The 21,475-nt window shown below is 46.9% G+C and overlaps 1 protein-coding gene across 2 annotated transcripts in view; it reads right to left on the bottom strand.

Annotated features, from left to right (window-relative positions):
- Nucleotides 1-21,475, bottom strand: part of LOC148431119 (collagen alpha-1(XXIV) chain-like) — a 69,073-nt gene that overhangs the window by 15,171 nt on the left and 32,427 nt on the right. For both annotated transcript variants that reach the window (XM_088466322.1, XM_088466323.1), the window contains 3 exons: nucleotides 7,413-7,478; nucleotides 1,501-1,669; nucleotides 1,064-1,173 (listed from right to left, as the gene is read on the bottom strand). In XM_088466322.1, the coding sequence (XP_088322448.1) occupies nucleotides 1,064-1,173; nucleotides 1,501-1,669; nucleotides 7,413-7,478 (345 nt within the window). The remainder of the gene's footprint in view (nucleotides 1-1,063; nucleotides 1,174-1,500; nucleotides 1,670-7,412; nucleotides 7,479-21,475) is intronic.

Raw genomic sequence — 21,475 nt, 5'->3', positions numbered from 1 at the left:
GGGGTCCGCCTTACCTGTCCCCTTGAGTCCCAGCTGCAGTCTGGGGTCCGGGGAGCCTTGCTTGCTGGGTCCCCCTCAAAGCCCCGCCGGGAGTACCTAGCCGAGGGCTGGTGTCAGGTGCCGTGGAAGGGTGATGGAGCAGCAGTGCAGACGTCCAAAGGAACAAAAAAAAGTTGAATCATAAAAATAAGCTTAATAGCGGCCCCACTGTTATAACGGTGACCTAGCTCCTGCCGGACACCAAAGAAACGAAGATGCCTTCAGGCTGTGGGCGGCGTATAGGGGCAAGGACCGGAGCATCCTGGAATTGAAAAGCTTTGCTGTTGGTGTCAGGTCCTCCAAGTCCCACCTACACCCCATTGTCCCCCCTGTGGAGCCCTATGGACCCCGAAGAAGAAATATTATTACTCACATGTGTACCTTTATTTGATTAACTGGTATGCAGTCGGAAAGCCGGCGGACGTAATCCCAACGGCCGGCTTCCCGACTGCTTTATCCCGGCGAGGGTTAAATGACAGGCGTCTATATCTAGACGCCTGTCATTTTACCGACGGCGGGAGACCGTCACCCGGCATCCTGATCGAAGGGATGCCGGGCACCGCTGCGGACAGCCGCGTTTTAGGTTTAGGGCTCCTGAGGGGGTTAGGGGTTACGCTAGGGGGAAGGGAGGGTTAGGCACCCCCGGGAGGGACTTAGGGTTAGGCACCCCCCCCGGGGGAATTAGGTTTAGGCGGCGGGGAAGGGGGGGTTAGGTTTAGGCACTTAGAGGGGGGATTAGGGTTAGGTACTAGGGAAGGTTAGGGTTAGGCACCCTTAAGGAGGGTTAGGGTTAGGGGGGGGGAGGTTAGGTTAGTAAATACTTACTTAGGGACAATCAGGATTTTCACCCATGTCGGGAAGCCGCTGTCGGGATTTGAATTGCCGGACTTGTGCCCGGTGGTAATTCATACCGATTCCAATTAATTGTATTGTTTTATTATATGGAAATGACGGGTAATAGTCATCTCTTATGAAGGTTAGAAGTGTATCAGGCTGCCTCTCACTGCTGGGTTACACAATGTACCTTTGTCACAGTGATGGGTGATAGGCACGTCTGCCCCCCAGCTGTAAAATTACAAAAGACTTCTATGGCATCCGATGGGCATCCAAGATTTGGGTCAATCCAATATTTTCCTGGAAGACACAATACACAATGTCCTGTGAGAATTGCTGCAGCACAGACAACAAATACTGCAACAATGTTATTATGTTTCTCCTGTACAGAAAGAGTTTATGATATACCGTGACTATGTATTGTGGGGGGAGGGACGGACTGATACTGTCTATGTGCAGGTGAGGGTCAGGTGAGACGCTGAGGGCAGTTCCGTTGTATTATCCCCTAAGTAAAAGATGTTACTAGTGTAGGTCTCCCCGGCTTCATGTATAAGTTACTGGTATAGACATATAATAGCATAAATGATCTTTATTCTGTTTGTGGAGAAACGTCGCTTGTATACATACCGTCTGTCACTTTCCGCTCACAGTCTATCAGGTCGCGACAAATGCGAGCTGGGTTGTCCCGTGTCCCGGGTGGGTTTTTCATACTGTGCATTAAATCCGCCAGGTAGTGAAGGGTTTTAAAGATCTCTGCGCTAAAATCTAGTATTGTTACTTCAGTATTTTGATAGCTCTGCATGTTAGTAACATGATTAATAATGAGCGTGCAGCGACAACATGGATAGCCAGGTAAGAGCGCACCAGTCACAGACAAATATACAGAATTAGAGGAAAGTTGTGGTCATGGGAAATATAGTTCAGAGAGAGGACAGATGATGGGGAAAGAAAGAAAAAGAAGAATTCATATTTAATAAACATTTTATGGAACATGTAAAAAACCTGTTCTACAGCAATGTGTGATAAGGTGTCGTGGTGCATAGACATCAACTAGACCAGTCGTTCCCAAACTGTGTGCCGTGGTACCCTGTGGTGCCTCGGGTCACTTGCAGGGGTGCTTCAGGTTGGTGGTCCAGCAAAAAATCTAATTATTTATGGTCAATGTAATATAAATAATATGAGGAAAAACAGAAGCGCAAACCTGTCCCCACCACATAACTGACCCTAAGGGTGACAGGTCAGCACATCCCTGTCCTCACCACATAACTGACCCTAAGGGTGACAGGTCAGCACATCCCTGTCCTCACCACATAACTGACCCTAAGGGTGACAGGTCAGCACATCCCTGTCCTCACCACATAACTGACCCTAAGGATGACAGGTCAGCACATCCCTGTCCTCACCACATAACTGACCCTAAGGATGACAGGTCAGCACATCCCTGTCCTCACTACATAACTGACCCCAAGGATGACAGGTCAGCACATCCCTGTCCCCACCACATAACTGACCCTAAGGATGACAGGTCAGCACATCCCTGTCCTCACCACATAACTGACCCTAAGGATGACAGGTCAGCACATCCCTGTCCCCACCACATAACTGACCCTAAGGGTGACAGCTCAGCACATCCCTGTCCTCACCACATAACTGACCCTAAGGATGACAGGTCAGCACATCCCTGTCCTCACCACGTAACTGACCCTAAGGGTGACAGGTCAGCATATCCCTGTCCTCACCACATAACTGTCCCTAAGGGTGACAGGTCAGCACATCCCTGTCCTCACCACATAACTGACCCTAAGGATGACAGGTCAGCACATCCCTGTCCTCACCACATAACTGACCCTAAGGGTGACAGGTCAGCACATCCCCGTCCCCACCACATAACTGACCCTAAGGATGACAGGTCAGCATATCCCCGTCCACACCACATAACTGACCCTAAGGATGACAGGTCAGCACATCCCCGTCCTCACTACATAACTGACCCCAAGGATGACAGGTCAGCACATCCCTGTCCCCACCACATAACTGACCCTAAGGATGACAGGTCAGCACATCCCTGTCCTCACCACATAACTGACCCTAAGGATGACAGGTCAGCACATCCCTGTCCCCACCACATAACTGACCCTAAGGGTGACAGCTCAGCACATCCCTGTCCTCACCACATAACTGACCCTAAGGATGACAGGTCAGCATATCCCTGTCCTCACCACGTAACTGACCCTAAGGGTGACAGGTCAGCACATCCCTGTCCTCACCACATAACTGACCCTAAGGGTGACAGCTCAGCACATCCCTGTCCCCATCACATAACTGACCCTAAGGGTGACAGCTCAGCACATCCCTGTCCTCACCACATAACTGACCCTAAGGGTGACAGCTCAGCACATCCCTGTCCTCACCACATAACTGACCCTAAGGATGACAGGTCAGCACATCCCTGTCCTCACCACATAACTGACCCTAAGGATGACAGGTCAGCACATCCCTGTCCCCACCACATAACTGACCCTAAGGATGACAGGTCAGCACATCCCTGTCCTCACCACATAACTGACCCTAAGGATGACAGGTCAGCACATCCCTATCCTCACCACATAACTGACCCTAAGGATGACAGGTCAGCACATCCCTGTCCTCATCACATAACTGACCCTAAGGGTGACAGCTCAGCACATCCCTGTCCTCACCACATAAATGACCCTAAGGATGACAGCTCAGCACATCCCTGTCCTCACCACATAACTGACCCTAAGGGTGACAGGTCAGCACATCCCTGTCCTCACCACATAACTGACCCTAAGGATGACAGCTCAGCACATCCCTGTCCTCACCACATAACTGACCCTAAGGATGACAGGTCAGCACATCCCTGTCCCCATCACATAACTGACCCTAAGGGTGACAGGTCAGCACATCCCTGTCCTCACCACATAACTGAACCTAAGGATGACAGGTCAGCACATCCCTGTCCCCACCACATAACTGACCCTAAGGATGACAGGTTAGCACATCCCTGTCCTCACCACATAACTGACCCTAAGGGTGACAGGTCAGCACATCCCTGTCCCCATCACATAACTGACCCTAAGGGTGACAGCTCAGCACATCCCTGTCCTCACCACATAACTGACCCTAAGGATGACAGGTCAGCACATCCCTGTCCCTCACCACATAACTGACCCTAAGGATGACAGGTCAGCACATCCCTGTCCCCACCACATAACTAACCCTAAGGGTGACAGGTCAGCACATCCCTGTCCCTCACCACATAACTGACCCTAAGGATGACAGGTCAGCACATCCCTGTCCCTCACCACATAACTGACCCTAAGGATGACAGGTCAGCACATCCCTGTCCTCACCACATAACTTATCCTAAGGATGACAGGTCAGCACATCCCTGTCCTCACCACCTAACTGACCCTAAGGGTGACAGGTCAGCACATCCCTGTCCTCACCACAAAACTGACCCTAAGGGTGACAGGTCAGCACATCCCTGTCCTCACCACATAACTGACCCTAAGGATGACAGGTCAGCACATCCCTGTCCTCACCACATAACTGACCCTAAGGGTGACAGTTCAGCACATCCCCATCCTCACCACATAACTGACCCTAAGAATGACAGCTCAGCACATCCCTGTCCTCACCACATAACTGACCCTAAGGGTGACAGGTCAGCACATTTCTGTCCTCACCACATAACTGACCCTAAGGATGACAGGTCAGCACATCCCTGTCCTCACCACATAACTGATCCTAAGGGTGACAGGTCAGCACATCCCTGTCCTCACCACATAACTGACCCTAAGGGTGACAGGTCAGCACATCCCGTCCTCACCACATAACTGACCCTAAGGATGACAGGTCAGCACATCCCTGTCCCCACCACATAACTGACCCTAAGGGTGACAGGTCAGCACATCCCTGTCCTCACCACATAACTGATCCTAAGGGTGACAGGTCAGCACATCCCTGTCCTCACCACATAACTGACCCTAAGGGTGACAGGTCAGCACATCCCGTCCTCACCACATAACTGACCCTAAGGATGACAGGTCAGCACATCCCTGTCCCCACCACATAACTGACCCCAAGGGTGACAGCTCAGCACATCCCCCCCCACCACATAACTGACCCCAAGTGTGACAGCTCAGCACATCCCCGCCCCACCACATAACTGACCCCAAGTGTGACAGGTCAGCACATTCCCGTCCCCACCACATAACTGACCCTAAGGGTGACAGCACATCCCTGTCACCACCACATTACTGACCCTAAGGATGACAGGTCAGCACATCCCTGTCCTCACCACATAACTGACCCTAAGAATGACAGCACATCCCTGTCCCCACCACATAACTGACCCTAAGGATGACTGGTCAGCACATCCCTGTCCCCACCACATAACTGACCCTAAGGATGACAGGTCAGCACATCCCTGTCCTCACCACATAACTGACCCTAAGGATGACAGGTCAGCACATCCCTGTCCCTACCACATAACTGACCCTAAGGATGACAGGTCAGCACATCCCTGTCCTCACCACATAACTGACCCTAAGGATGACAGGTCTGCACATCCCTGTCCTCACCACATAACTGACCCTAAGGATGACAGGTCAGCACATCCCTGTCCTCACCACATAACTGACCCTAAGGATGACAGGTCAGCACATCCCTGTCCCCACCACATAACTGACCCTAAGGGTGACAGGTCGGCACATCCCTGTCCTCACCACATAACTGACCCTAAGGGTGACAGGTCAGCACATCCCTGTCCTCACCACATAACTGACACTAAGGATGACAGGTCAGCACATCCCTGTCCCCACCACATAACTGACCCTAAGGATGACAGGTCAGCACATTCCTGTCCCCACCACATAACTGACCCTAAGGATGACAGGTCAGCACATCCCTGTCCTCACCACATAACTGACCCTAAGGATGACAGGTCAGCACATCCCTGTCCTCACCACATAACTGACCCTAAGGATGACAGGTCGGCACATCCCCGTCCTTATCACATAACTGACCCTAAGGATGACAGGTCACCACATAGCTGACCCTAAGGATGACAAGTCAGCACATCCCTGTCCCCACCACATAACTGACCCTAAGGATGACAGGTCAGCACATCCCTGTCCTCACCACATAACTGACCCTAAGGATGACAGGTTAGCACATCCAAAGTGGTCATAAAAATGTAGTGTTTAGTATCATTATATGACATCATGTTATTACATACAGAATTACATAGATAAGCCAGTCCTCATTACATCACATATTTATACTGTACATGTTGGTGCTAGGGAATTGGTATGAAAAACAGACGGCTCAATAGCCACTGGTTCAAATCCCGACAGCGCTTCCCGATATCTGAAGGTCCCGACAAGTATGCTAACCCTACCCCTCTCCCCCCCCAACCCTAACCCTCCCTCAGTGGTGCCTAACCTTCCCCCCAGTGCCTAACCCTAACCTCCCCCTGGTGGCCCCTAACTCCCCCTTCGCATCCCTAAACCTAACCCTCCTGGTGGAGGGGGCTAACCCTAACCCCCCCCCCTAGCCTAACCTTAACCCTCCACAGGGGGTGTCTAACCCTAAAACCCCCTGGTGATGCCTAAACCTAACCTTCCCCCTTCCCCCACACGGCTGAGACCTGAGAAGACCCAATTACCTTCATTCGGGATGCCGGCTGTCGAAATGTCGGCGTGGGGCTAAAGATAAGTGTCGGGATTTCACGCCTAACTTTAGTCCCAGGTCGGGCTACCACTGTCGGGATTCAGACGGCCGGCATCCCAGCAGTCGGTAATCCAACTACATCCCAGTGCTAGATATGAGCCCCATTGTAAAGAACAGATGCAGTGTTGTACGATTACTGTGTGTAACTGAAGTCAAAGGCTTCCAGGATATTTATGCAACAACGATTCTCTATCGTTAGGACAAACTGACAATACTGTATATGTATTTTTAATGGATATGTTACGTTTTGGAGGCGGGCAGAGGGGGTGGCCCCACTGACACCACGATTGATGTCAGTGGGTGAGCGTCCGGCTCTATTAGAGCCGAAAGCTCACTGGGGCTTGCGGGAACGAGACCCTACCACAAAGGTGTCGTCGCAAGTCCCGATGGTCGCGACCATCACCTGGCCACTCGCTAAAGCTGTGGGTGGTCACCCACAGCTTAGCGAGTGGCCAGGAGGCCATCTTTAAAAAAAACAGGGAAGCCCTGATTCAGGACGAGCACTCTCAAAGAGCATCCGGCTCTGATTCCGGCCCATAGTGCCTCGATAGGCAGCACAGGGCCACCCAGAGCTGAGGTGTACCATTCCTAGTGCCTCGATAGGCTGAACAGGGCCACCCAGAGCTGAGGTGCATCGTTCCTAGTGACTCCATAAGCTGCACAGGGTCACCCAGAGATAAGATTTGGGTTATCAAAGTGCAAATGTGCAGGAACTCTAAGCCAGGCCTAAAATGTCTACTTCCGCTGTGCAAACAACAGGTACACATTAATTAAGGCCTTACCTCCATCTGTAGAGCCGCATGCGATTCCATCAGCGCCTGAATAGCAGAGTTCATGTCCAGCAATTTCTATGTCATAAAATGGAAAAATAATTAATAATACACTATAAAAACCGTACATAGAAAATCAGATCGTAAAGGCAGCACTCCGTGCTACACAATAACATCCATGTTTCACTTTCTGCGCACTTAACCCCTTCTAGACCACACCCAGTTTCATTGAGGCCGACAATTTCAGTTTTCCCGAGAATATATTTTTTTTGTCTCATAGGGGTATATTCAATTGGGAGCGAATTTCCCAAAAATCTTGCTCCGCTGGGTTTTTCCCACAGGTACAATATTTTTGGTATCTATTTGGGTGCAAGGTTTTTATTTTTTCATGCAGCTCTCATTTTCTTTGACTACCTTATATTTACTATAATTGTTATTTTAAGGAAAAATTGTCAGGACTTGTTTCTGAACTCCTTGGATACCCCCTCCCTAATGACTAATTATGTATTTGGAAGTTTCCAATTAGCTTAATTAGTCCAATATTTGCATGTCACTATTGGTATTTAAAACCAATAATGAATTCAAATTACACCAAAATCAATTTTTTTGTTAATTTATGCACCTTACATTTAATTAAAGGAATTATTTTTCCAGCAGCCGCAAGGTTTTTCCTATTTAATTGCCGCATAGAAAATCAGTTGTGGTAATTTATATAGGAATTACCATGGCTATTTTCTCGCAGCTCCAGAGCAGGTCTAAAAAAACTATTTTAAGCTAAAACCCCTTGGACACTTCCCATGACATATTAGGCAATTGGAAGAACATTATTACTTTTAATCCACGACCAGCCATTTTTGACAAAGAAGCAAACATTTTAGTCTTTTTGTTGTAAGTGAGAGTGCTTTCTGATGTTTTAATTTAGCCTAAGTGGTCCAACAGTTACATGTCATTATAGGTTGTTAAATTATTTTTCGTAAAATTTTTGCACCTAAAATTCAATGAAAGCATTTATTTAAAATGAAAAATAATTGCTTTATTATTATTTTAGTGGCTTGAAATTATCCCAACATTTCTACTTTTTTGCATTTTTTGTTTAATATTTTGTAATAAAACGTTTGCTTTTTTATAATTTTTTTCACTTTCAAAAAAAAGCACAGATCAGCCATTTAATACATTTTATTAAAATAATATATTTTTCTTTTGGACAACATAACCATCATTACTGTTACCCATTTTTTTGTTATCCATTTTTGGTCAAAATAATTTTTAAACAGATTTCTTTTCTATTGGATAATGTGGGTATCGGGAGTGCGCATACCAATAGAAATAGAAAAATTGGTCAGGATGCCCGCCCAAGATTTTGTGGGGTAAACCTCACCTGCAATTGGATATGCTCCTAATCCTATATTTTTTAAGCATTTTTTTAAACAAATAACCTATTTTTCTACTTTTTTTGCATCTTTCATTTTATTTGTTTTTAATAAAACAATTTTTTTTTGCTTTGAATCAACAATTTATTTTTCTTTGGGACGTTAATAACCATTGTTACTGTTACCTATTGTTTTTTTTTGTTTGTTTTGGGGGGGTTGGAACAGACTGTTCCTCATTTATTTTTGACATTTCACGTGGGTTTCAGGTAAAAAAAAAAATTGCAGCTTACAAATACATATAGTAAATACCGGGCGCAAGACAATTAATAAAACCAGGTCTACTATATAAAAAAAATATTTAAACTTTTTGTCCTCAATATAGCTGCCACCCAATCCAAGGTTCCAATTACCTTAGTTAAAATTACACATAAATGCTATAGTGAATATAAACACATTCACCTAAGGGTGCACTCCAATAAATCTAATTTATTTACGAATATACATATTGTAAAAGATACAATTGCATACCAAATAACTTATATAATATAAAACAATAAAAACAATTCTGCACTTTTATCTATTAAATTGATCCTTCTGGTATGTGGTGTATGTCTCCTAGTTCTTATATTGGAGACCAAAGTTCCATTACACCACATAGGTGTTATTAAGTATCAGTCTCCAGTTTATACTTGTGGATATAGAGATACAATATTTCTAATGTGAGGCACAATGTTCCTATATAAATTTGCTCCGGTATAATTACCCAGCCTTGGATTCCAATGTATTCCCTGGAAATATGCTGGTCCGGAACGATAGTTTGTTAATCACTCCCGTATCAGGCAATCTGTTTGACGTAGCCTCAGCAGGCTTATAAATATTCAAATAAGTAAAGGCAGTAATCACTTTGTGCTTATCCTTAGTAAACGTCAGGAGCCGAGCAGGGGGAGGATGTAATGCCGCTCTCACCGTGAGTAATAGCCGTTAAGCATCCAGCCATCAGCATAAAAGTCTCATCATGGTAGGAGAGTCAGAATCTCAAGAATATCAAAATAGATGATCCCTAACTAGTTTCTCCGTCAGCATGCGGTTTTATCAAAGGGCTTGTATTGTAATTGCAAACATTTTTTGTTTAATTGAATACCACGGCTATCCGGAGTCTTCGCATAGCAGCAGTATTGGAAAAATAGTTGCCAGGCCCGCATAAGTTTATATGCCCAAAATTATGCAGGCAATTGAATATGCCCCTTAATCTACCTAAGTGACAGACACATTTCAGCCAATTGTACAAGTCATAGATGTGATTTCTAATACCCCAAAGAACATTATTACTTTTAATCCACAACGTCATTTTTGACAAAGAAGCAAACATTTTAGTACTTTTGTTGTAAGTGCTTTGTGTGTTGCGATGACAGCTCTGATAATAGGAGTAGGCCTGGTGCATAGATGGTGAAGGAGCTTCTTATGACCACCCGGGGGGGTATTTTAGGGATAAGGAAGCAGAGGAGTAGCAGTTATTGTTCAAACATTGTGAGGCTGACGCAGAGTTGAACGTGAGGCTGATGGCGCAGCACTGTGCACACTCTGGAGTTGAATGCATGAAGTACAGCCAACGTAGATTTGTACACATAGCGGTTACATCTACACTTACAGCTGAAGAGAGCTGTAGTGGGGCCCTGCAGAGTTGTATATATAATATGCCAAGCAGGGGCGTTTCTAGAGAGGAGGGGGCCCATGTGCAGTATCCGACATGGGCCCCCTCCTCTCCGCCCGGTAGCGCTCTGAGCTGTGCATGGCCAGCGCCAGAGTTATAGACTCTGGGTACTAGAGTGTGTCCAGAGTCTATATGTGAATGCATAGGGCACCGGGAAAATTGCTGCTGCGGCCATTTTCCCTGTACTGTGCATGCGCAAACGACGGGAAAAATAAGAGATATGGTAAGAGCTTACCCTTGTGATCGCTATTTCTACGAGGTCCATAGGGTTCCACAGGATACCTTGGGGTTATAGGCGATGGCGGCAGACATCCAGGCACCACAGAGTTAAAAACTTCTCCATCCTCCCAGGATGCACTGGGGTCCCTCTCCTATACCCCGCCCCCGAGCCTCAGGCGCTCAGTTTCGTCACAAGCCATAGGCCGGAGGAGGATAAAGAGAGAGAGAAGAAAGTCTGGAACACACAAGAATCACATTCTCACCAGAAGCAGACGGAAAAACCGGTGACCAGAACCACAGCCCATCTGCAGTACAGGTGTGACAGGGCCGGAGTTCTGTGGAACCCTATGGACCGTGTAGAAATAGAGATAACAAGGGTAAGTTCTTACCATATCTCTTATTTTCTACTTCAGGTTCCATAGGGTATCCACAGGATACCTTGGGGATGTCCCAAAGCAGTATCCTTCAAGGGTAGGGGCGCTCCTGTGCTGAGAGGAGAATCCGTCGCCCGAAGGGAGCATCCTGAAAGGCGTAGGTATCAAAACCATACGAAGGACCCACAGACCTAGTGGAATGAGCCTTAACAGAAGATGGAACAGGAAGGCCCTCGTGAGCAAAAGCTTCAGAGATAGCCAGTCGAATCCATCCTGCCAATGTTTGTTTAGTGGCAGGCCAACCTCTTTTATGGAAGCCATAAAAGGGCAAACAAAGAGTCTGACTTCCTATAGACAGAAGTGCGGTCCTCGTAGATTTTTCAAGGCCCGCACCACATCCAAGGTGGCCTCACCAACCGAAAGGTCCGGTGAAGTAACCGATGGTACAATAATTTCTTCGTTGATATGAAAACTAGATACCACCTTTGGAAGAAACCCAGGACGAGTGCGCAGCACAGCACTGTTTCTATGAAAAATCAGAAATGGTGGTCTACATGAGAGAGCTCCCAATTCTGAAACCCTTCTGGCCGAAGCAATAGCTAGAAGGAATACAGTCTTAATGGTTAGCCATTTCAAATCCACTGAGCCCAGTGGTTCAAATGGCGGTCCTTGAAGAGTCTTCAAGACCACAGCCAGATCCTATGGTGCCACAGGTGGAACAAAGGGAGGCTGAATAAGAAGCACCCTTTGAATAAAGGTGCGGACATCAGGAAGCATAGCAATCCGACGATGAAACCACACTGAAAGTGCAGACACCTGTACCTTCAGGGAAGCTAGGCCAAGACCTTGGTCTAAACCCGCCTGTAGGAAGGCCAGAACCCTGGATAATCTGAACACCTGAGGAGCATAACCTCTAGTGTGACACCACTGGAAGAAAGCCCGCCACACTCTATAATAGTTGTTGGCAGATGAAGGCTTCCGAGCTCTCAGCATGGTGTTGACCACCGAGCTGGAGAAACCTCTGGACCTCATGAGGGCAGTCTCAATAGACACACCGTCAAAGACAGCCGACTCAGGTCCGGATGAAGGCAAGGACCCTGAGACAGCAGGTCCTGACATTGAGGCAACAACAGCGGAGTGTCCACTGAGAGACTCTGAAGATCCGTGTACCAGTGCCGCCTGGGCCACGCTGGAGCAATCACCAGTAGCATGCAGCCTTCTTGCTTGAATTTGCATATCACTCGAGGAAGAAGGGAGAACGGAGGGAAGAGGTACGCATACTGGAAGGTCCATTTGACTGCCAGAGCGTCCATTAGACAAGCCTTTGCGTATCTTGTTCTTGACCCGAACATCGGCAGTTTGTTGTTGTGTCGTGAGGCCATGAGATCTATCTCTGGAAGGCCCCACTTGTTCACCAGTAGCTGACACACCACCTGGTGAAGATCCAATCTCCTAGATGCACGTCTTGACTGCTGAGAAAGTCTACTTCCCAGTGGAGAACTCCTGGTATGAACACTGCAGATATTGCGGTGAGATGCTTTTCCGCCCATACTAGAATGCGGGACACCTCTGTCAGAGCCGCCTGACTGCGAGTCCCTCCTTGGCGGTTTATGTATGCCACCATGGTGGCGTTGTCCGACTGTACCTGCACAGGTTTTCCCTGCAGGACCTGTCTTGCTTGCTGGAGAGCCTTGAATACTGCCCGCAGTTCCAATATGTTTATTGGAAGAGCAGCTGCTACCGATGTCCACCTTCCCTGAAAGAAGCGTGGACCCATCACCGCTCCCCAGCCCCGGAGACTGGCATCCATCGTCAGAAGGGCCCAGTCTGCGATCCAAAAGGGGCACCGCGCCCCTTGTTCAGGTGAGCCGTCTGTAGCCACCAGGCCAGAGATAATCGCACCTCCTGGGGAAGCACCATAGTCTCTGTCTTTATCCTTTGGGGCGACCCATTCCATCTGGAGAGGATCAGCTTCTGCAGAGGTCTCGAGTGAAACTGGGCAAACTCCACCATGTCGAATATGGATACCATGGATCCCAGTAACCTCATTGCCAAGTGAATAGACACCCGGCGACTCTGCAGGCAAAGATGGACCTTTGCCTGTAACGCAGAGATCTTTTCTCCTGTCACCAAGATCCTCTGATGTTGGGAATCCAACAGAGCTCCTAGATGGAGCATCCTCTGTGATGGTACTAGGGAGGACTTCTTCCAATTAATCAGCCAGCCAAGAGACTGCAATACAGAGACTGTTAGTTGCAGATGGCGCTGAAGTTTCTCTGAGGACTCTGCCAGTAACAGGAGATCGACCAGACAAGGTAACAGGCGGACTCCCTGCAACCGCAGATGGGCTGCCATGATGGCCATAACCTTGGTGAACACCCGAGGTGCTCTAGCCAGACCGAAGGGCAGAGCCTGAAACTGGAAGTGGTCCTTCACCACTGCAAATCTGAGGAAGCACTGGTATGCTGGGACAATAGGGATATGCAGGTAAGCATCCTGAATATCCAGCGACACCATGAAATCCCCAGGTTACATTGCTAAAATAATGGAACGCAGGGTCTCCATCCTGAACCGAGGAACCCTCAGAAACAGGTTCATGGATGACCTGAGGGGGCGACAACGGGAAACTCTGAGGTACTATTAACTGTTTAGGAAACCCCTGCATAGGGGACGACACCATAGACTGCTGTGAGACCCCCATCTGGGGACACGCAGTGGTTGTTGTTAACTGGACCAGCAGGATAGTAAGTGCCGTAGCAAAACAAGCCCATGGTAGCTCCTGCACAGGTGTAGTGACAGAAGTCGGCCGTGCCAACCGCAGGCATGCCTTACATAATCCATCAGAGTTCCCATCACCCTCTGCCAATGGTACCTTGCATACAGTACACTTAGGCGGAATGGACCATCGCGACCATCGGGGCTTACGACGAGACCCTAGGGTAGGGTCTCACTTGTCGTAAGCCCCAGAGAGCTTCTGGCTCTGTCAGAGCCGGAAGCTCTCCACTGACATCACTAGTGATGTCAGTGGGGCCTCCCCCAAATGGCAGGCGTTCCCATGGGAACGCCTCCGTTTGGGTTGCCACCCCCCCGGCCCGCCTTCCAAACGGGGCGAGCTGTCAATCAACATCGACAGCTCGCCCCCTTTGGAAAGAGACCCGCTACGACCGGCGCTGTCGGTCGTAGTGGGTCTCACGCATGCGCACGAAGGAGCCGGCTCCCTCGTGCGCATGCGCACTGGACAAAGATCGAGGCAGCCGTGCGGTCGTAGACCGTACGGCCGCCTCTGAATGAAGCCCCAAGTGTGGTGGCGGTTGCGATGCCTGACCTTCCCAGCACTGGACGGGAAGAGGTGGCTCTTTCCACCATTTGCACGCCCCCTGCAAGTGCTGAAAGGAGCACCCACAGTCCACTTGCTGATATGCAAATTGAAGATGTCACTGTTGAAGTACAACAGGATGAGGATACTGGTGTAGCTGGCGCTGAGGAGGAAGTTGGCGAGGAGGATTCTGATGGTGATGTGGTTTGTTTAAATCAGGCTCTGGGGGAGACAGTTGTTGTCCGTGGGATGAAAAAGCCCATCACGGTCATGCCTGGGCAGAAGACCAAACATTCCACCTCTTTGGTCTGGCAATATTTCTATCCAAATCCGGACAGCAACTGTCTTGCCATATGTACCATATGTAAAGGTGAAATAAGTAGGGGTAGGGACGTTAACCACCTAGGAACATCCTCCCTTATACGGCACCTGCAGCGTATTCATAAAAAGTTACTGTCAAGTTCAGAAACTTTGGCTAAGACCGTAAGCAGTCCAGGGACACCTAAATCCTGTTGTCCTGTTGTATCCAAGCGCCTGCAAACCACACCATCAACTCCCTCCTCGTCAATTTCCTCCTTAGTCAGGATCGGAAGTAGTCCTGCAGGCCATGTCACTGGCATGACTGACTCTCATATCCGGGATTCCTCCGGAGAATCCTGCATTGCTACACCTACTGCTGCCGCTGCTGGGAGTCGTTCATCATCCCAGAGTGGAAGTAGGAACACCACTACTTTTACTAAACAATTGATACTCCAACAGTCCTTAGCGAGGAGGATGAAGTACGACAGCAGTCATCCTGAAGCAAAACGTATAACTGAGGCCTTGACTGCTATGTTGGTGTTAGACGTGCGTCCGGTATCTGCCATTAGTGCAGTGGGATTTAGACAATTGATGGAGGTAGTGTGTCCCCGGTTCCAAATCCCATCTAGATTCCACTTCACTAGGCAGGCGATACCGAGACTGTACAGAAACGTCAGAAAAAGTGTCCTCAGTATCCTGAAAAATGCCGTTGTACCCAATGTCCACTTAACCACGGACATGTGGACAAGTGGAACAGGGCAGACTAAGGACTATATGACTGTGACAGCCCACTGGGTAGATGTATCACCTTACGCAGCAACAACAGCAGCGTCACCAGTAGCAGCATCTCAGAAACGCCAGCTCGTTCCAAGGCAGGCTACACTGTGTATCACTGGTTTCAGTAAGAGGCACACCGCCGACAACCTCTTAGAGAAACTGAGGGAAATCATCGCCCAGTGGTTTATCCCACTTAGACTCTCCTGGGGATTTGTGATATCTGACAACGCCACCAATATTGCGCGGGCATTACATCTGGGCAAATTCCAGCACGTCCCATGTTTTGGTCACACAATAAACTTGATGATGCAGAATATTCTGAAAAGCGACAGGGGCATGCAGGAGACGCTTTGGGTGACCCGAAAAATTTCTGGCCACTTTCGCCATTCAGCGACTGCATGCCGAAGACTGGAGCACCAGCAAACACTCTTGAACCTGCCCCGCCATCACCTGAAGCAAGAGGTTGTGACACGGTGGAACTCAACCCTCTATATGCTTCAGAGGATGGAGGAGCAGCAAAAGGCCATTCAAGCCTATACATCCACCTATGACATAGGCAAAGGAGGGGGTATGCACCTGACTCAAGCGCAGTGGAGAATGATTTCCGTGTTGTGCAAGGTTCTCCAGCCCTTCAAACTTGCCACACGTGAAGTCAGTTCAGACACTGCCAGCTTGAGTCAGGTCATTCCCCTCATCAGGCTTTTGCAGAAGCAGCTGGAGAAAGTGAAGGAGGAGCTAAGACGGAGCGATTGCGCTCGGCATGTGGGACTTGTGGATGAAGCCCTTCATTCGCTTTGCCAGGATTCCAGGGGGGTCAATCTGTTGAAATCAGATCACTACATTTTGGCCACCGTGCTCGATCCTAGGTTTAAAGCCTATGTGGTGTCTCTCTTTCCGGCTGACACAAGCCTGCAGAGGTGCAAAGACCTGCTGGTGAAAACACTGTCAGCTGAAGTGGAACGTCACACGTCAACAGCTCCTTTTTCATTTTCACCCGCAACTGGGGCTGCCAGGAAAAAACTTAGGTATCCTAAGCAACCCGCTTGCGGTGATGCAGGGCAGGCAGGAACAAGTTTGGACATCTGGTCCGGACTGAAGGACCTGGCAACAATTTCTGACATGTCTACTGTCACTGCATATGATACTGTCACCATTGACAGAATGGTGGAGGATTACATCGGTGACAGCATCCAAGTAGGCATGTCAGACATTCCATACCTGTACTGCCAGGAAAAAGAGGCAATTTGGAGGCCCCTGTACAAACTGGCTCTAATTTACCTGAGTTGCCCCCCTCCAGTGTGTACTCCGAAAGAGTGTTTAGTGCAGCCGGGTACCTTGTCAGCGAAAGGCGTAGGAGGTTGCTTCCACAAAATGTGGAGAAGATGATGTTCATAAAAATGAATTATCAACTCTACCAGGGAGACCAGCCTCCAGAACGTACAGAGGGACCTGTGGTGGTGGATTCCAGCGGGGACGAATTAATACTCTGTGAGGATGAGGATGTACACAACACTGAAGAGGGTGAGGAATCGGTGGATGAGGAGGATGAGGACGACATCTTATCTCCGTAGAGCCAGTTTGTGCAGGGACAGATTAATTGCCAGCTTGTTTTGTGGGGGCCAAAACGAACCAATCATTTCAGCCACAGTCGTGTGGCAGACCCTGGCGCTGAAATGATTGGTTTGTTAAAGTGTGCATGTCCTGTTTATACAACATAAGGGTGGGTGGGAGGGCCCAAGGACAATTCCATCTTGCACCTCTTTTTTTTCTTTGCATTATGTACTGTTTGGGGCCTAGTTTTTCAAACTGCCATCCTGTCTGCCACTGTCACTCCTAGATGGGCCACGTGTTTCTGTCACTCCTAGATGGGCCACGTGTTTGTGCCGCCCACTCGTGTCGCTTAGCATAGTCATCCAGCTACCTCGGTGCAACCTTTTGGACATAAAAACACTATTGTGAGGTGTGAGGTGTGAGGTGTTCAGAATAGACTGGAAATTAGTGGAAATTAAGGTTTTTGAGGTTAATAATAGCATAGGAGCAGAAAAATCAACACATTCTGTGATTTTAGCTGTTTTTATGCTTTTTTTAAAAAAAATACAGATCCAAAACACAAAACCCAGAACCCAAAACACGGAAGGGTGGTTTTGGCAAAACCAATCCAGATCCAAAACACGAAGAAAGATCCAGATCCAAAACCAAAACACGAAAAGTGGCCGGTGCTTACCCCTAGTCTACATTGTCACAGAAGTTCTCAGATAGTGACTTCTAATCTATTCTGTATTTTCCCTCATGATGTGAGTGGGGGAGAGACCGAGAGAAGATACAAACAGGCAGATATTACGTTGTATATCACAGCAGCGGGCGCATTAATTATAATGTGCTAAGTAGTTATATGTCTATAGCACTAGCATTACTTTTCATTGTACTGCTTTATGGAGAATATTAAGAGTTATGGTAGACAAAACTTTGTTAACTCTATTTCTTCGAAGACCATAGGATAGTGGTGAATACATACATACACATACAGGTACTGTCACCGATATAACAGAATGCTCTGCAAAGTGGTGAATACATACATACACATACAGGTACTGTCACCGATATAACAGAATGCTCTGCAAAGTGGTGAATACATACATACACATACAGGTACTGTCACCGATATAACAGAATGCTCTGCAAAGTGGTGATTACATACATACACATACAGGTACTGTCACCGATATAACAGAATGCTCTGCAAAGTGGTGAATACATACATACACATACAGGTACTGTCACCGATATAACAGAATGCTCTGCAAAGTGAAGAATACATACATACACATACAGGTACTGTCACCGATATAACAGAATGCTCTGCAAAGTGGTGAATACATACATACACATACAGGTACTGTCACCGATATAACAGAATGCTCTGCAAAGTGGTGAATACATACATACACATACAGGTACTGTCACCGATATAACAGAATGCTCTGCAAAGTGGTGATTACATACATACACATACAGGTACTGTCACCGATATAACAGAATGCTCTGCAAAGTGGTGATTACATACATACACATACAGGTACTGTCACCGATATAACAGAATGCTCTGCAAAGTGGTGATTACATACATACACATACAGGTACTGTCACCGATATAACAGAATGCTCTGCAAAGTGGTGATTACATACATACACATACAGGTACTGTCACCGATATAACAGAATGCTCTGCAAAGTGGTGATTACATACATACACATACAGGCATGGTCACCGATATAACAGAATGCTCTGCAAAGTGGTGATTACATACATACACATACAGGTACTGTCACTGATATAACAGAATGCTCAGCAAAGTGGTGAATACATACATACACATACAGGCATGGTCACCGATATAACAGAATGCTCTGCAAAGTGGTGAATACATACATACACATACAGGCATGGTCACCGATATAACAGAATGCTCTGCAAAGTGGTGAATACATACATACACATACAGGCATGGTCACCGATATAACAGAAAGCTCTGCAAAGTGGTGAATACATACATACACATACAGGCACGGTCACCGATATAACAGAATGCTCTGCAAAGTGGAGAATACATACATACACATACAGGTACTGTCACCGATATAACAGAATGCTCTGCAAAGTGGTGAATACATACATACACATACAGGTACTGTCACCGATATAACAGAATGCTCTGCAAAGTGGTGAATACATACATACACATACAGGTACTGTCACCGATATAACAGAATGCTCTGCAAAGTGGTGAATACATACATACACATACAGGTACTGTCACCGATATAACAGAATGCTCTGCAAAATGGTGATTACATACATACACATACAGGCATGGTCACCGATATAACAGAATGCTCTGCAAAGTGGTGATTATATACATGCACATACAGGCATGGTCAGCGATATAACAGAATGCTCTGCAAAGTGGTGACTACATACATACACATACAGGCATGGTAACCGATATAACAGAATGCTCTGCAAAGTGGTGAATACATACATACACATACAGGCATGGTCACCGATATAACAGAATGCTCTGCAAAGTGGTGACTACATACATACACATACAGGTACTGTCACCGATATAACAGAATGCTCTGCAAAGTGGAGAATACATACAAACACATACAGGTACTGTCACCGATATAACAGAATGCTCTGCAAAGTGGTGATTACATACATACACATACAGGCATGGTCACCGATATAACAGAATGCTCTGCAAAGTGGTGAATACATACATACAGGTACTGTCACCGATATAACAGAATGCTCTGCAAAGTGGTGAATACATACATACACATACAGGCATGGTCACCGATATAACAGAATGCTCTGCAAAGTGGTGAATACATACATACACATACAGGTACTGTCACCGATATAACAGAATGCTCTGCAAAGTGGAGAATACATACATACACATACAGGTACTGTCACCGATATAACAGAATGCTCTGCAAAGTGGTGAATACATACATACAGGTACTGTCACCAATATAACAGAATGCTCTGCAAAGTGGTGAATACATACATACACATACAGGCATGGTCACCGATATAACGGAATGCTCTGCAAAGTGGTGACTACATACACATACAGGCATGGTCACCGATATAACAGAATGCTCTGCAAAGTGGTGACTACATACATACACATACAGGTACTGTCACCGATATAACAGAATGCTCTGCAAAGTGAAGAATACATACATACACATACAGGCATGGTCACCGATATAACAGAATGCTCTGCAAAGTGGTGAATACATACATACAGGTACTGTCACCAATATAACAGAATGCTCTGCAAAGTGGTGAATACATACATACACATACAGGCATGGTCAACGATATAACGGAATGCTCTGCAAAGTGGTGATTATATACATGCACATACAGGCATGGTCACCGATATAACAGAATGCTCTGCAAAGTGGTGACTACATACATACACATACAGGCATGGTAACCGATATAACAGAATGCTCTGCAAAGTGGTGAATACATACATACACATACAGGCATGGTCACCGATATAACAGAATGCTCTGCAAAGTGGTGACTACATACATACACATACAGGTACTGTCACCGATATAACAGAATGCTCTGCAAAGTGGAGAATACATACATACACATACAGGTACTGTCACCGATATAACAGAATGCTCTGCAAAGTGGTGACTACATACACATACAGGCATGGTCACCGATATAACAGAATGCTCTGCAAAGTGGTGAATACATACATACACATACAGGTACTGTCACCGATATAACAGAATGCTCTGCAAAGTGGAGAATACATACATACACATACAGGTACTGTCACCGATATAACAGAATGCTCTGCAAAGTGGTGAATACATACATACACATACAGGCATGGTCAACGATATAACGGAATGCTCTGCAAAGTGGTGAATACATACATACGCATACAGGTACTGTCACCGATATAACAGAATGCTCTGCAAAGTGGTGAATACATACATACACATACAGGTACTGTCACCGATATAACAGAATGCTCTGCAAAGTGGTGATTACATATATACACATACAGGCATGGTCACCGATATAACGGAATGCTCTGCAAAGTGGTGAATACATACATACACATACAGGCATGGTCACCGATATAACAGAATGCTCTGCTAAGCGGTGAATACATACATACACATACAGGTACTGTCACCGATATAACAGAAAACTCTGCAAAGTGGTGATTACATACATACACATACAGGCATGGTCACCGATATAACAGAATGCTCTGCTAAGCGGTGAATACATACATACACATACAGGTACTGTCACCGATATAACAGAAAACTCTGCAAAGTGGTGAATACATACATACACATACAGGTACTGTCACCGATATAACAGAATGCTCTGCAAAGTGGTGAATACATACATACACATACAGGCATGGTCACCGATATAACAGAATGCTCTG

This window comes from Taudactylus pleione, unplaced genomic scaffold (assembly GCF_031769625.1).
Source record: "Taudactylus pleione unplaced genomic scaffold, aTauple2 ptg002818l, whole genome shotgun sequence".
NCBI classification, from domain to species: Eukaryota; Metazoa; Chordata; class Amphibia; order Anura; family Myobatrachidae; genus Taudactylus; species Taudactylus pleione.
This window is presented reverse-complemented; position numbering and strand designations above follow the sequence as displayed.